Below are 16,470 nucleotides of genomic sequence, written 5' to 3'. Positions count from 1 at the left end.
ATTTACATTTACTGAATGATATTATTGCAGTTCAAGTGTTAAAACCTATCAGCTAAACAACAACAACAAATATCGGGTATTACAGGTAATTTTCCATGGAAGTTTACTCGAATTTACAAACAAAGTTATTACCAAGTTGTGTCAACGGACTTTTTGGAGCATCAAAGATTCTGGATCCAGAAGGAAGTGGGTGTATTTCATTAGAAGCTATGATAAAAGAAATAATCAAGGCTTTATTTAATAAAGAATGCTGCAAGGAACAGTATGGAAGTATAATTTGTCTTATAAAGCACTCCTGAAACCAATGATGGTAAACAACAAAAAAAGTGGTTCCAACCTAGAAAAAAAACAAACACAAGCACATGCATCTTAGTCACTTTAAAAAGTGTGTGGAATCTGCATGAAATCACACTTTCTCCCCCAAACACAATACTAAGAATCATCAATCAGAGGAAGTTAGTAATGAAAATCCATCAGTAACTATGGTCACCTAGTTTGAAATTAAGTAGTAACGCATCCGGATTATGTTTCATATCTTCATCTTAAAAAGCACAACAACAACAAACAAGCAAGATTAATTATGCTTAAAAACTGATTAAATGTTAGCATGAAAAATAGATTGATGTTTTAACTTCAGTAAATTCTGGAAACCTGCTGGCAACTGTAAGAGACAAAAGAGAGTATGACATTAGCATGAATCAATAGGAATATGTAAAAAGATGTTTACTGAGAAGCATTAGCAGTCCTCTTCACAAGGAACATTTGTATTTCTGTGGTGGAAAAAGCTCATACTCTTCTCCTTTATGAATCATCATCCTGTATTTATACCATTTGTGCTTTAGAAAATCAAAATCAAAATATATATATAAATAACCAACAGTTTGGTTTCATAATTTTGCATAGTTTGGGGATTAAAATAAAGACAACAAAATCAACGTTGGAGAGCGTAGAACTATGAATGCAAGAAGAAAATAAATGCTGTTCCAAATCACAAAACTAATTACAATACTTATAAGAAGTTAAGATCTTTCATTACAAGAAAACTCTGAAAATAATAAGAATAATATTAAAAAAATCTGTAAAGCTATTTTATTATTTTTTATTTATTTTTTTTCGGTCTCCAGGACAAACACAAATACATCTTGTCACATGCAAAGTAAAATTTTCCTTTTGTATTACTGTTGATGCTACCTAAATGAACCTGTCATCAGAGGAAAATCATTGAGGTCGTTATTTCAATTGTATCACTGAGGTTATTTTACTGATGGAAATTTTCTTTGTTGGTTTTATAGATCACATAAACAGAAATCATTACTTTGAAAAATAACATTGAATCAACCAGTCAAATCTGCTAGCAATAATCATGTACATACTAGCCACAGCTCAGCCAGAGCTAGATGCATTTTGGTTTACGTTTCATCTTTGAGTTACTAGAAACACAAAGGGAATCAAACATTTTTAATTAGGACTTCATTTAGAGTAGCTCAATAGAAAGAGGATGTAGTAGAAAAATTCTGCTAGAGGGAAAAAAAAAAAAAGAACCATTTACTGGACAAAGAAGGTAAAAAGCAGCAAAATTAGTTACCCAGTATGTTTTGAGTTTGCAGTTCGGGTTTAGGCGTTGATTTAAATTCCTTAGGTCCATGCTTTCTCTCAGCCTGAGCTAGAAAAGAAGAAGCTTTATTTAATTTTGAATCCATCTGAGCTTTTCTTTATCTACTGCTCAAAGCCCACTGTCTTCCTTACCACTATTTTATGCTATCTGATTAGAATAATTTCTGCAGTAGCTCAACTTCATCACGTGAAGTCCATATGTATTGGATTTATTCTGGTGCAATTTTACATAAGCAAAAGGAAAATGTTAGTGAAAAAGAACAAAGCTAAGATTGTAAGTTCAAACAGCACTACTGCTATGGTCTCTCAAGTTTTGTTCATACCTTTTAAGTGTAATAGACTTATTACATCACATAGTGTATTTATAAATATATTCCCAGCTATTTTTTAATCCTGCTCATGCAAAAATTATCAGGAAAAGAACACAGATTCACCTGTAATACCCTAGCTCTTCCATTTAGCCAGTAATAACAGTAAAATAAGCTTTTGATTTTTATTCTTTTTTCTACATCTTCTGAGTAAACCATGGGCAGCTAATTAAACAGCAATTTGTTGTACCTAAATTGAAGTGCTAGCCATATTTTAATACACTAGTGCATAATTATATGCCTCCTGTTTCACATAACATTTAATTACTATGGTATGTATCACTTTTTTCATCTTGTCAGAGGTCCCATAGCATTTAATCACTCATGAAGGACACAAAACCAGAAATCCGTGATTATAAAATGAAAAAGAGTACTAATATGGAACACAGGATGGTAAGTTCTCAGCCTTGAATGGGTAAGACCACTAATTCCTTCCACAGAGTGAATTACACTGCATTTAGCACAAACTGGTATTTATAGAAGATCTTTAATATTGGTGGGCATCATAATTATAGCCTTTAAAAAATTTTAGTCTTCATTTAGCTTAATAAAAGAACACTTTCATTTTGAAATGGAGTAAAAGAAGAGATATTTTCCTTTTTCACCTCCATACTTCTTCCCTGATCAACTAAGTATGCTTCAAGCAAGAACTACTCAAGTGCATTTCTAAGTTTATTATTTCACTTCCTGAAGAAAACACGCTGTTTTCTAGCTTGCAAATAGCTGGATAGTTACTACTAAAGTTACAAACATTCTACTACTTTTTTTTTTTTTTTTTTTTGGGGGGGGGGGGGGGTAGTGCCACAAAAGCTGCAATCTCCACACATGCTGCCTTATCAGGACCCAATTCAGCTTCTACTAAGTCAACAGTGCTGTTACTGTCATCACTGGAAAGGGGATTTAGCAGTACAGAGAAGTTCAAGCAATTTATCTTTATGAAGGTTGTGGGAGAAAATTCACCCGTGAGAAACCTAGAATGATAATGGAAACAACAAACAAACCCGAATTTCCCAGAAGTACTTCAAAAGCTAACATTTTTTTTTTCTGTTGAAATGTAACCATGAGAAAAAAAAAAAAAGTCAAATGCAGACATTTAGGCCTCATTATGCATTGTCTATTTTTTTTGTTTGTTTTAAGAGGCTAGCTGGTTTATACTCATATGAGGCACGACTCTTGGCCACTAAGTTAGCTGAGCAAGATGAACAAGAGAAACCATGTCTAAAATTGGGATAAAAGAAACCAGGCTCTCCTCTATTTCGCACAGAATGGTGTAGGGTTGATATGAAGCAAGCGCCAACTTTTTTTTTTTTAATATATATAAAGTGGTACATGAAGCAGAAACTTTAGACCTTAAAAGTTAAATTACAGAAAAAGAGTAATTCACCCAGAAATGCCTCTGGCTTTTACAGGGTATGAGGTAAAGTAGGTTTAATATTCGTCTGGGCTGGTTCAGAGGTAGCTGCAAAGTAAATCATTAATATAACAAGCATGATAAGCTAGTTTACTCTTACACCATGAAACATAGCAAGCATTCATTTAGGCAGCATTTCTTATTTTTCTTTAAGTTCTCTCAGCTCTCATTCATTTTCCTCTCTTCCTCCCCAGACAGCATTTGCATATTCTGATGGAAGCAGTAATCCTACTTCTTCAAGTATCCCATGTGAGCACAAGTGGTAGCCTTCAGGATCCAGAAGGAGGACAGGAAGAACAGAACTTGGAAAATATGGCAACAAAGGAGTTACCATGCATTATCCCTACCTATCCCTACTATGCATTAACCCTACCTTGGATTCACAAGTGGTTGTTTTTACTTCAAGTCTGTTCTCTATTTGACAAGTCTGCTTTGATATATTTCTGGTATAATTCTTTACATAAATAAATAACCTGCTGTTTTGGTTTTTGTTTGTTATGTTTTTTCCAAAGTAGTTCTTCCATGTCCTAGACAAATGTGCTGTTTATAACTGTTGGTCAGTTCCAATTTCCCTGTGAAGTTAATAAAATGCTCACATTGGATTCAACCGAATTTTCATGACTGAAAAAAAAATAAAAGTAAGAAAGCATGAATTCACGCTGTTCTGTTAAGAATATATTATTCTTAACTGGAAAATATTGTAACAAGCCTGGCAAAAACGAAGCATGAAAAAGCTTACTAACTAGTCTTTCCATGGAAGTGTATGCCAAGGGAGGGGAGGCCTGAAATTAAGAAAATGGTGGGATGCTTGGCTGACAAATACACCAAAAAAAAGTTGCTGACCAACACCACACCACAAAACACACCCTTTGGCAAAGACCCAGCGGAACATAAGAGTGGCCCAGCTCATGGAGCTTTTCAGATAATTCTGCTTGCTGAAATACTCTAAGTTTTCTTCCCTTCTTGCATGACAGACAGCACATAGCTCTTTTTAAACGAGTGTTCTGTTGCCACTTCTGGTGCCAGTTCCTAAACCTTTCACAGTAACTGATGACTGTCTTACTGCAGGTCAATCTAGTATGGTTTTCAAACTGGTAAGTCTGAATGAAATATAATGTAACAGATCTTATTGATAAGCTCAATTAATTGTGCCTACATGGTACCCTGTTTCTCAAATATAACCCGTGTGAAAGGCCAGTGCTCAGAACTCTCACTTCAGTTGCTTGTGCAAGTCTGTCTCAAACGCATAACTATTCAGGTTATTTTTGCCTATTTTCAATAGCTAAACATAAATTAAACTCAGATAACTTCTGTTTTCTTTTAAGGGATTCACTCTCATTTCTATTTCCCGTACTGCCATTTCCCCCCTTAAACTGAAATACTGTAATCACAATGAATACATTCTCTAATGTAAATAGTGTGACACACCTGAAAAATCTTCTTTAACATGAGACATTGGTACTGTGATCAGCAAATTATGAATAAAAGGAATGGTCACCAATGGAAAAGAGATATGGAAGCAAAACCACAGAGGAAGCATGAAGTAAAAGATGAAAAGGATTTCAAGTATTTCAGTAAATAACTGATGGTATGATAGCAATATGAACATGCTTAGATGTAACAAACAGCTATATATCATTTGCTACTACAAAAAGAGTAGTTGCCAATTACTACCATGTATAATGAAACACACTATCCAATTTCAAAAAAATATTATTCTGTAATATGTCTAGAGATGATGAAGTTTATGATTAGAGTTATTGTATAGCAGGTACTTAAGTAAAGAACACAAAGGAATGCAAATGGAATGAACTGATTCTCTCCGCCCAGGCTGATGCATCAATCCCTGTGTCAGATTTCACACTGTTAACTTGACTAACCAGAAAATTCCAGCACAAGAAATGGTGTATTTTGATTGGAATGCAAGCCTGAGGACTAGGATTTCTTGCAGGACAAGTGATTACATAAATTTATGCAGTCAATTCTCACTTTCACAAAATTGTGAAGTTCTGTAAAATATATTTGTAAATTGCTTGTTCTGTAGTTATATAAACAAGGTAAATTATTCTGTAAAGTAAGTTTGTAATTTAAGCCTACAAGAGACCTCAAATTGTAAAACAAACAAAAATATTCTTCACAACTTTTTTTTTTTTTTTTAATTATCCACACATTTCCAATTAATGTTGAGCTGCTTATTAAAACATATGCTAAGCTTCTAGAATTTAGAGGCTACTTTGATAAAATATTCCTGTGAAGGAACATTTTTGTTTTACTGTTAATACTTAGGATGAACAGAAAAGAGCAATTCATATAAAGGAAGCATATGCCCAAAGGAAGGCATAGTGAAAAGCAGAATTTGGCAAATAGATTTATCTACAGGGTGCAAAATAAAAATCAGCATTTTCTGGATACTAAAAACAACGGCTTGCTTCATCTAAAACACGGTTAGTGATCATTACATATTTTTGCTGCATAACTTCATCTTGTATCTCTTATTTCCTATATATATTTTTTGTAGTGTCTGTGAACTGTGACTGTTCAATCTTAATCTCACACATGCATTCCTCTTTTTCTTTCTATCTTGAAAGTCAGAAGATCAACGTGCATCACAAGATGACTTCTGTTTTGCCATTTTTCACAATTTCAGGATATCCATCAGCCCACGAAGATATGCTTCTATACTTCTATTTTTGTTCTATTCTAATTAATTTCATTATTATTATAGTGTTTTGTTTTTTGTTGTTGTTGTTTGTTTTTTTTTGTCTGTTTGTTTTTGTTTTTTACAAACTTAACAACCGGAGTTTTATTCCAAAATTACATTTAGATTTTTATCTACATTCTAATTCTAGGTACCATTCAGAGCTACTAATTACGCTTCATTATGCTCCTTTCTTCCACCTACTACATTTAGTAACACAGCAACTGCATTAAGCAACACAAAGATTAATTTAATATAAGTTCGTATCTGTGGCAAAGATATTCAACAGAGTTTCTAAAAATAGAATTCTCATTACCTGGAAGGGACTCTGGGGAGATTTCTTGAACTTCTGGTGTTTTGGATTCAGCAGGCCATACATGGGTTTCATTCTTAGCTAAAGGGACAAAGATAGTAGGGAGTTATAAAAAAGTTGCATCTGTTCTGTTCCACTACAGATTTGTTTCTGGCCCACTTCAGTCTGCCAAATAAAACCAATGTGTTGAATGGCTGAAGAGCTTTAGGAATCAATGAACATCCACTACACAATGAGTACAATCATCCGTCTAGTGATGTTGAACATGCATGCAATTTTTGGTATTGTTTTATTCATAAAAAAGGATGCTTTGAAAATAACATTTACAGCAAGTTTTATGAGCCATTACTTTCACAGTGCAAAATAGCTTTCAGTGTTTTTCATTTGTCTAGCATTTCAGCATTCACAGTAAAATCCCTTTCAAAATTCAAAAATGTAATACCGATTTTCAATCTTCTAATACCTAAAGGAGTCCTACAAGAAAGCTGAATCAGGATTCTTTATCAGGGAGTATAGTGAAAGGACAAGAAGTAATGTCTTAAAGTAAAAGACAAGAGATTTATATTAGATGTTAGGAAGAAATTCTTTACTTTTTTTTTTTTTTTCCCCTCTGGACTACTATTCTTTTTTAAAAAATAGTAAATTTTGGATTAAGTAAATAAAAAATATTTTGAGAATTAAAAAATATGTTATTCTGAAATGTGTTATTTTGACTTTTCTAAATAATATAAAATTAGAATAGTTGCCATATGTCAGAAAATCATACTTAGTCGTAACTTCATACACAAAATAAGCCTTACTGCATTTTGCCGTAGAAATTGTTCTCAGGTATGAGTGAAGGAAATTTATACTTGATCAATATGTCTTTTTGTCAATTATTTTACAAATTTAAATTATTTCTGGGAGTATTTTTGCTTTTCAAGCAATAATTCTTTCCTGTTTTACAATCCTTTGAAATCCGGTATTCCCCTGTGTGTACACCCATGCACTTGATGTTCTCTGGTAAAAAACAAATAGTAAATGGAACAAAACAAAACATCATTTGTTTACCCCAGTTATTTTCACAAAGATGATTGTGTAATCTGCCAAAAAGAGTGGCTCCAAACTGGCATCACACCAGCTATTTTAGACACATTAGAGCATCTAAATTTAGAAGTCCGAGTTCTACGCTCAGCCAACCGACAAAGTTGAACAACTGAAGTTACCTTTCTCTTTTACCTTATCTTTTGCCCATAGTCACTTTCTCCTATTTTTACTGCGCACCCTACTGAACCTTACAACCTATTTGAAAGCAAAATGTTTTCCCACAGGAAGACATAATTTTACCAGTAGAGAACCAAACCAATAAAACCTCCTAGTCCAAAACCAATATTGGATGTTTTATAATACAGTTTACTAGAAGTGAGGGTTGTCACAAATGGATTTGTCAAAATATGGTCTACCGACTTCACATGGTACATTTGTTTGTTACCTGCACATCTCATACCTTTAACTTTTTAAACCTTAAGATCTTTAAACCATAACTAAATTAAAACCAAGCTAGCAAAGACAAACACCTTTTTTCTATACTTAATCTCCAAAGAAAATATTAGTTATCAAGTTAACAACATGGTAAATGACATTACCATGACTGAAATATAATAATGTTCTGTAATATATATACTGCAATTAAGTTTTTCTGCTTCGTTTCGATTTTCAGTAGTCACAGAAGATGCTAGGAGTGTTTGTCAAATGTTCGTAAATACTTAGTCAATTCAGATACTAATTTTTCATAGAATCAGAAAATATCCCAAGTTGGATAGGAGCGACAAGGATCACTGATTCCAACTCCTGTGTCCACCCAGGAACACCCAAAAATTAGACCATGTGTCTGTGTGCGTTGGCCAAATGCTTCTTCAACTCCAACAGGCTCAGTGTTGTGATCACTTCCCTGGAAGCCTGTTCCAACCATCCCCTCAGTGAAGAACCTTTTCCTAACATACCGGTTGGTGTCCTGTTCCTGTCCCCAGAGAGCAGAGCTCAGCGCCTGCCCCTCCGCTCTCCTCATGAGGGAGCTGCAGGCCTCCATGAGGCCTTCCCTCAGCCTGCTTTGCTCTGTGCTCAACAAACCAAGGGGTCTCAGCTGCTCCTCTGGCATCTTCCCCTCTAGGCCCTTCACTATCTCTGTAGACCTCCTTTGGATGCTTTGTAATAGTTTGATGTTCTTCTCATATTGTGGCAAACAAAATTGTACACAGTGCTCAAGGTGAGGCCACGGCAGCGCAGAGCAGAGCGAGACAGTTCCTTCCCTCAACCGGCAGTGCCTGAGGCACCCCAGGGTAGGGTTTGCCCTCCTGGCTGCCAGGGCACGCTGTTGGCTCACGTTCGGCTTGCTCTTAACTAGAAATCCCAGATCCCTTTCTGTGGAGCTGTCTCCAGATTCTTGTCTCCCAGTCTGTACGTATACTCAAACGACTCTGTTCTAGGTGCAGAATCCAGCACCTGCTCATATTAAACTTCATGCAGTCAGTGCCCAGCCCTCTACTTTGTCAAAATCTCTCTGCAAGGCCTTTCTACCCTTGACAGAGTCAATGGCTTCTCCCAATTTATTACTGTACACAAACTTACTTATCATTCCTTCAAGCTCTGCATCAAGTCATTTATGAAAACACTGAAGAGCTCAGGCCCCAAAATGGAGCCCTGTGGAACCTCACTAATGACTGGCCGCCAGCTTGATGTAACCCCATTTGCTAAAGCCCTTTAAGCCCAGCCTGTTGGCCAATTCTTCACCCATCCTATTACGTACTTGCATACTGGACATTTTGTCCAGAGAGATACTACAAGAAACAGTACTGAAAGCTTTGCTGAAGTCCAAGTAAGTCAGCCTTACTTCAAACATATCCTTACTCAAATACGTTCCAACGTTACTCTGCTGTGTAGCTCTACCCTTGCATGCACAAAATACCTGAATAGGAAGAAGCAGTGCTCTCTTCTCACTGCAAAGCAAACCACTCTGAGAATGTGCCAAGGCCAGCAATGGACCAAGAGAGTTAAAAAAAAAAAAAAAAAAAAAAAAAAAAAAAAGGAAGAAAATCTCACATAGTAAAGAGTTCAGATGAAGTACTAGGCCTAGGCAAGCCAAAAATCATCAGTTCCAGAATTCTGCTCAAGCCATCTGGGAACGAGGGACCAGGGACATTTTTAAGGTTATAAAGACAGCTTATTTCCCATGATTGTGCCATTCACAGGTGATTTGCTAATTTACTGAAATTAAACAAAAGCCTCAATAAATCTCTTTCACATGGAGTTGGAATCGGCAAGTTCCAGGAATACTCATGAGATATGCATGAAATTTGTATTGAAATTTGTGGCTACTCTTTTCTGATGGATTTAATTACAGATCACAGAATCACAGAATTGAAGGGGTTGGAAGGGATCTTGAAAGATCATCGGGTCCAACCCCCCTGCTAAAGCAGGTTCCTTAGATAATCAGTAAGAATCTCTCCATGAAACAATTACTCACATCTACTAAAATCAGAACTCATAAAATAAAATTCACAGAAAATCTGGTCTTACAAGTGGATACAAACTCCCGTTTTTACAAACACTGAAATATAACCCCTATAAAAAAAAGTTACAATGTAAAACAGAACAAAAACCCTAAATACCACAAACACGGTTGTGTTTTTCCTTCCTTTCTCTATGGATCAAAGCTAGTACATATTCTTTTGCATGACCATGAAATACTTTAAAAAAAAAAAACTGATCATTTGCTTTAAAATAAGTGTATTCCTACAAACTCTTGGAATTCCAAAGAAACCATTAATTAAACAAATAGAAAATGAAAGGTACAACAGGAAGAAAGGACTTTTCTCTTGCATACACAATCTCACACCCCTCAGTACTACTGATGCTTCTCACAAACAAATATGAGCTTAGTTCATTTCTGCTTACCCAGTTTTTTCCTGGATGCTTGATGTATGTCATGTATTGTCAGGGGAGGAAAGAGTTTCTGCTGAGTTTCATTGAGACCCGGAACAATAAGGTGCACTACACAAAAAGGTGAGTGAGCTGTTAATTCCAGTTGACCTGAACAATAAATATATTGTCTGCCCTCTAAAATATGTGACCAACTACTACAGAACCACTGGGAGTTTAGCCTGAATATCTGGGAACTGAATTAATCCTATTCAGTAATTATTACTCTTTTTTTTTTTTTTTTTTTTTTTTAAATCACTCACCGTATTAACACTATTTCACTATTCATCAGAATGGCAAACAATTCAATACCAAAACATACAGCCCTGGAGTACTGTAATACCACAAATACTGGGACATTTTGTCTAGTGGGCCAAGGAGGCCAACACCAAACATGTGGTTATCAGAGGTCACTACTCGAAGCAGTATATGACAGACATTCCCTATATGTTCCACATTTACATGCAAAAGACACATTTAATGAAATAACTATCAAGATCAGGAAAACAGAAAGCATTTACACAGTTCAAATTTTCAGCCATAGAGAAAGAAATATTGAAACAAAAAATCTCCTCACCTAATATTGCTCCAGGCAGAGAAGAACTATCTGAAGTTTTGGGCTGCGTCCGATTTTGAATGACTGTGGAGACAAAACAAGATCAGAAAATCATTTGAAAAGGCCTGCAACAGTAAACAAAGCCACCACTGAGACAAGCCTCAGCATTCTGAAAGCCTTTCCTCAATTTAATACTAAAAGATGAAGACATCATCGTAATCTTTTCTAAGTTTGCATTCAGTTTAAGAGACTGCAAATTGTGTTACTTCTATATTGTCTCTTAATTGTGCATCTCTCCTTTCCCCTAGCATATCTGAGATCCTTGGTGAAAAATATCATTCTATGCTTGTGTTAATAAATGGCCAGCTCTGGCACATCTCATTTCCCTACCATTCCTATGTCTTTAGAAAAGATGCATACTGGAAAAAACAGATGTGAAGTAAATGTCAGTGCAGTCATAATTTAGCAGTAATTACTCTAATTTGCTTTTGCACCACCCTCCATTGTTTCTTGAACTGTGAAATACCTCAGAAGACAATTTGCTTGATTTTGTTACTTAAAATTATGTACAATGTAATTTCCGTTAGCAAGTTTTAACCTACACCTTATTTTCTACCACTGTCTTCAAGTAGTTCATTTTCAAAGATTACACTACTATACTACCTCTCACTACTAGAGTCACTGGTAAGAAACAGGTACTTCTCAAGGTCAATATATCTAAGTCTGTTGTAGCTGTCTCTCTCTACTGACTGGGGAACGGAACAGAAGGTTAAGACAGTGGTGTAGCTAAAGACATCCACAGTGCAGACATCAAAAGTTTGGCAATGTTATTCTCATCTGCATTCATTGAAATACTACTGCATTTCAAGCTGAAATATTGAGCCATGCACAGCTGGAAGACCAAGACACCTGGACAATTCAGTAGAAACATGAAAAAATGGATAGTAGCCAAAGTCAAAATTGATTGGTATCCATTCAGGAAATCAACTAAGGCATTGTTTAATGCAAATTAATAACTCATTTTATTAACAAGTGGGTAACGGCTTGGCATTAGTTGTAATTAAAGAACATGATAGTTTCTAAGGTTCTACCGATTCTAAAAGGAAAGTTTCATGCATTCACATCACATCAGAAGTTTTTTTTCCCTCCTATTAATTTTAAATCAGTCTTGCAGAACAAAAGAAATAGTTTAAAAATATATAGAAGATTACCTTGTTTGATTATTGTGACAGGGACCAACTTCTTATTATCTCGTAGCGTAAGCTGAAAGAAAGGAAAAAAAAGTCTTGGGATAACTGCCATCATAGTAACTGAACTTTCTTAGTAACAAAAATAGAGGGCTCTAATCCAAAACCGCGCCTGCCCCAAGCTAATGCTGGATATGGCTCTGGCCCCAGTTACTGAGGGTTACGCTATTGCTTCAGTTCCCATGGGTTAACATAGTAATATTGCATTTTAATCTCCTTTTTTTTCAGTTTGAGATGTTTTGCTTCATAAAAACACAGTATTTGACAGCTTAGGAAACCCCAATCTTTTTTTCTTTTAAGAATCTCTTGAGCACTCACTAGGGTGTAGGCCAGAAAGCTAAGAAAAACTGTCATTTAACTAAAACAAAACATCCGAAATACAGGCAATTACAAATGTGGTTACAGGATAAAATTATATTCTTAGGAAGAGTATTTTTTGAACACCAACTACTCCAGAACCAAGTGTATATTTGTAACTATCAGCATGCTTGGGTCCGTAGTCTGCATAAAGTACGAGTAACTGAAGAGTTGTTTAATTCAGTGAAAGTGGTTCCAAAGACTAATTGGCCAGCCACCCTTGTTCTTCTCAGAATTGTTACGCTAAACACTAGCACTCTTCTGCTGCTTGTTTGTCCTTTACCCGGATTAGCTTTTGCCTAAGCGTGCATCTTTTTCAGAATTCTGGTAACCATGAAAAGAAGGAGTACATGAACAAACCTCACATTTTTTAAATAAAGATAATGGCTTGTCTGTATGATTATAAATCAGTATTCCCTACCACACATGTAGGAGGACCAACTTCTGAAAGCCTTTAATATAGTAAGGAGAGGGGAAAAAGAAAACTCTCATGTCAGCAGTAGGAGAATGCTAAATACATTAAAAGTGGAGGTTTGCTTTTATTTATTTATTTATTTTTCAGTTATACCTGAGTTACAAGAAAGAAAAGAACTCAAACAACTACCTCTCTGTGTTAAATGTACACCACTTAAAGTCAGCATTAGTTAAAGTTAATTTTGCAATTCATGATATCTGGTCTACTTCATGTGAAAACGCTTGCATGAAAATTCAGCATTTGATGAATGTACTTACTTAAGACTATCTATTTCTGCTCTCTTCTAAATATTTCCATCTTTAAAAAGTACTGGTTGGAACAAACCAAAAGCCTAGGAAGCTGGAAGAAGACAGATCTTAACAAATTAGATAGCTTTTTCTCCAGAAAAATGGATGGAAAAGCTTATTCTACAAAAGCCATTACTTTCTGTTACCTAGTAACAAGTTTGTATTGGTATGAATATGGTCAATCACTGCCATTGACAAAGGATATGAAATTATGTTCCTTTTCTATCATTATTCTGCCTTTATTATTAATAAGCCTACCTTTTTATTTTGCCTTTTAGTAAAAAATAAAAATAAAAAATGTTTCAGCTGATCAGCTTTTGAAGTAACCCTGCTATTCATGTAACTAACAAGTGGGATAAAATGCATATATCCAAAGCAGCTGTCCATTTAATTGTATTTCTCACCAGGAGCCCTTATAATCAAATAAACAACTCTTAAGAGTCCACTCACACAACTCTAGTGTGGAACTTGTAATCATAATTATTATTAGTCCTCACACTAATAAAACACTCTTACATTCATTGACGAGAGCATACTTTGTTGACTAATAATGGATGACTGTAATGCCACCAAAACAAAAATGTTAAATACACTAAGCATGCATTAAAATACATTCAGAATTTAGCTTATCACTTCAGAACAAATCACTGACATGAAATCTGTGTTCTGTGGCTGCTGTCTATGTGCACCAATACACAAGTGCTACACTTGAAATGTAACCCCATGTTGTCAGTCCTCTTAGTCTCTAAAAAGTACCTAATACAGATATTTCTGTATCTAGTAAAATTTATGACTACATTTCAGAAACATTAATGTATCATCTGTAGTAATAGCACTGTTAACTGTATTTTCCAGGCACAGAATACAAAGCACATAGGTATTAGGAACATTAGTTATTAAAGTGATTGTGGAAACTCCATGAAGGAAGATTACAAAAAGTATTGCTTAATTTCAGAGGAAAATTAGTTTTGTAAGCTATACCATCAATCAGGTATCTTAACTTCTGACTGCATACCTATTGCATATTGCATAAAGGACTACAGTTCATTGACCAAATGGTATATGGCCACATTACTTCTAGAATACCCATTCTTTCTGTATTTTTTATATTTAAGTAGCCAACAAATAATTAGCATATACTGAAAAGAGACTCCCCAAGGAAGCATTACAGTCAACATGGCTTGGGCAAGCTTGGGAAGAACACGTTTTCAAATGATAGAAGCTGAGAGCCCTGCTTTTTGATTGAAAATCTTAAGGAGGACTCCACCTTCCAAGCCTGAGATTATGAAACTACAGGAATCTACTCAGACAAAAGACGAAAGAAATTTCCTCTGCATTCCCTCCACCCTACCACCACTCATTGTTTATAAAGGGAAAAACAATGACTGTCCCTAGAGGTCTTCTTTTTTTCCCCTCTTGTTAGTTGTAGCTTACATAGCCCCAGGAGATTAGTCAAACTTAGTAGATGAACCTGCCAAAAGAAACACAAGCTGAAATGTGACTGATATTGAAAGGGCAGAATGACTAGATGGATCGGTAATGTTGCTTTAATAAACAGCCCTTAAAAATGTCTCCTTACAGAGAAGAATTAGAACCATGCTCATACAATTTAGTTGTGTCTTTGGAGAAAAAACAAGGCACAAACAAAGCTTGGCCTAAACAACTTTTTTTGGCTTTGCACTGATGAAACAAACTCCACCTAATACTGTGGAAACTAAAGTAATAACATAAATTTAAGAGCTGGACACCATCAGCTTCCCAGCCTTAGTTTTATGACTTTTTGCACCACTGAAGTGAGAGCGGCAAGAGGTTCTTTTTTTTTTTTTTTTTTTTAAACAATCTGTGGAATGTTTTCATGATATTTCTATGGAGGGTGATGAAGCAGTAACACTCTTGAGCTAAGCCCTGTGAAGCTGACTAAAAAGACTTGATGTTGGCTCAAGTCCTCTTTTCATGCTTAAGCCGTACAAATATTTGGAAAATTGTTTTAGCTCACTTTCTCAGGACTTCTCTTGCATAAATAGAATCCCTGCTTTCACAGCAGTGCCCTTACAGGGTTAGGGTCCTGACACACAGGAATAAAGGAACATAGATTGCATACCAGTAGCCAGAATGTATTACCTGGTCTTAGGCTGTCACCTGCGGCTTTAAAAATGTTTATGAGACCCATGGAAAGATCGTCCTTTATAATAATCATTCATGAAGTAGCCTTTTAAAACGTTGGAAGTAACAACTTCTAAAACTTTCCTTGGGCAGTTATTCCCTAGTCCACCCCATAGATGCTATCTTAAAAAAAAATCATAAATAAGGAAAACAAAACTGAAGATTAGTTGCTGAACCCTGCCCTTTGAAGAAAAATTTAGGAAAGTAAATGTGAAGAAGCCAACTTAATCTCATACATACAAGAAGAGCTCTGAATAAAATTTTGTTTTTTTTTCACCATATTAAAAATAGTTTACTAATAGGTTCAGTCTCAAATTCCTTGATTACTGCTTCACCTCTCAAAGGGACAAGTATCGTATTTTCTTTCTCACATTAACAGAGAAGCAAAAATTTGACTGTATAAAATACAAATCTGGTTTAAAAAAAATAGGACTATTTTTGCATACCTGTGTTTGGGTATTAGGTACCAACTTGTACATATTCTGGAGATGTCCGTTTACTTTTTTACCTGATTTGACAGAAAGAAAAATAAATACACACAATTACTTTTTGTTTTCTCCAAGCAAAGCAAGTAAAGTTTATTCTACTTTTTCAACAGCTAAGAAATTAACAAGACTTAATTATGATGTATAAAAACATAGCATGTAACAATTTTGTTCAGTCCTGTTTTTCCAGATTTTTTTAAATTAATTCAAGTGCAAAGCCTGCACTTCACATTTTGACAGGAAGGCAATGTTTTTGCTCTACCACAGGGGCAAGAAGGCTGAAATAACTTCTAATAGATTAGAAGCTTCTTGTGATGGAGCTGTAGATACAGAGGAGAAACAGTCCCTTTCCCCATCTCTTAGGTTCTTCATATTCTTAAATATGAATACTTCAATACTGCAAAATTTGTCAATATATTCCATCTTTGCACTGTCCTGCTCCCTTTGAGTCAACAGGACAAAAAGCACAAATCAAGGTTAATATCATCATATTGCTTCACAATTCCAGCCAAAATTTCCAGAGCAAAAAAGCGCCAGAA

At 35.3% G+C, this 16,470-nt stretch overlaps 1 protein-coding gene across 14 annotated transcripts in view; it reads right to left on the bottom strand.

Annotated features, from left to right (window-relative positions):
• The window catches only part of ABI3BP (ABI family member 3 binding protein), a 148,632-nt gene that overhangs the window by 82,188 nt on the left and 49,974 nt on the right, over positions 1-16,470 (bottom strand). For 12 of the 14 annotated variants that reach the window (XM_082781299.1, XM_082781308.1, XM_082781309.1 and 9 more), the window contains exons 6-12: positions 15,893-15,954; positions 12,129-12,180; positions 10,939-11,001; positions 10,338-10,433; positions 6,408-6,485; positions 1,586-1,663; positions 133-207 (exon numbers count right to left, since the gene is read on the bottom strand). In XM_082781299.1, coding sequence (XP_082637425.1) covers positions 133-207; positions 1,586-1,663; positions 6,408-6,485; positions 10,338-10,433; positions 10,939-11,001; positions 12,129-12,180; positions 15,893-15,954 — 504 coding nt within the window. The remainder of the gene's footprint in view (positions 1-132; positions 208-1,585; positions 1,664-6,407; positions 6,486-10,337; positions 10,434-10,938; positions 11,002-12,128; positions 12,181-15,892; positions 15,955-16,470) is intronic. The other 2 variants (XM_082781301.1, XM_082781304.1) reach the window with 1 other exon arrangement.

This window comes from Aythya marila (assembly GCF_965140915.1).
Source record: "Aythya marila genome assembly, chromosome: 1".
NCBI classification, from domain to species: domain Eukaryota; kingdom Metazoa; phylum Chordata; class Aves; order Anseriformes; family Anatidae; genus Aythya; species Aythya marila.
The sequence above is the reverse complement of the archived record's forward strand: the minus strand, read 5'-3'. Positions and strand labels throughout refer to the sequence as shown.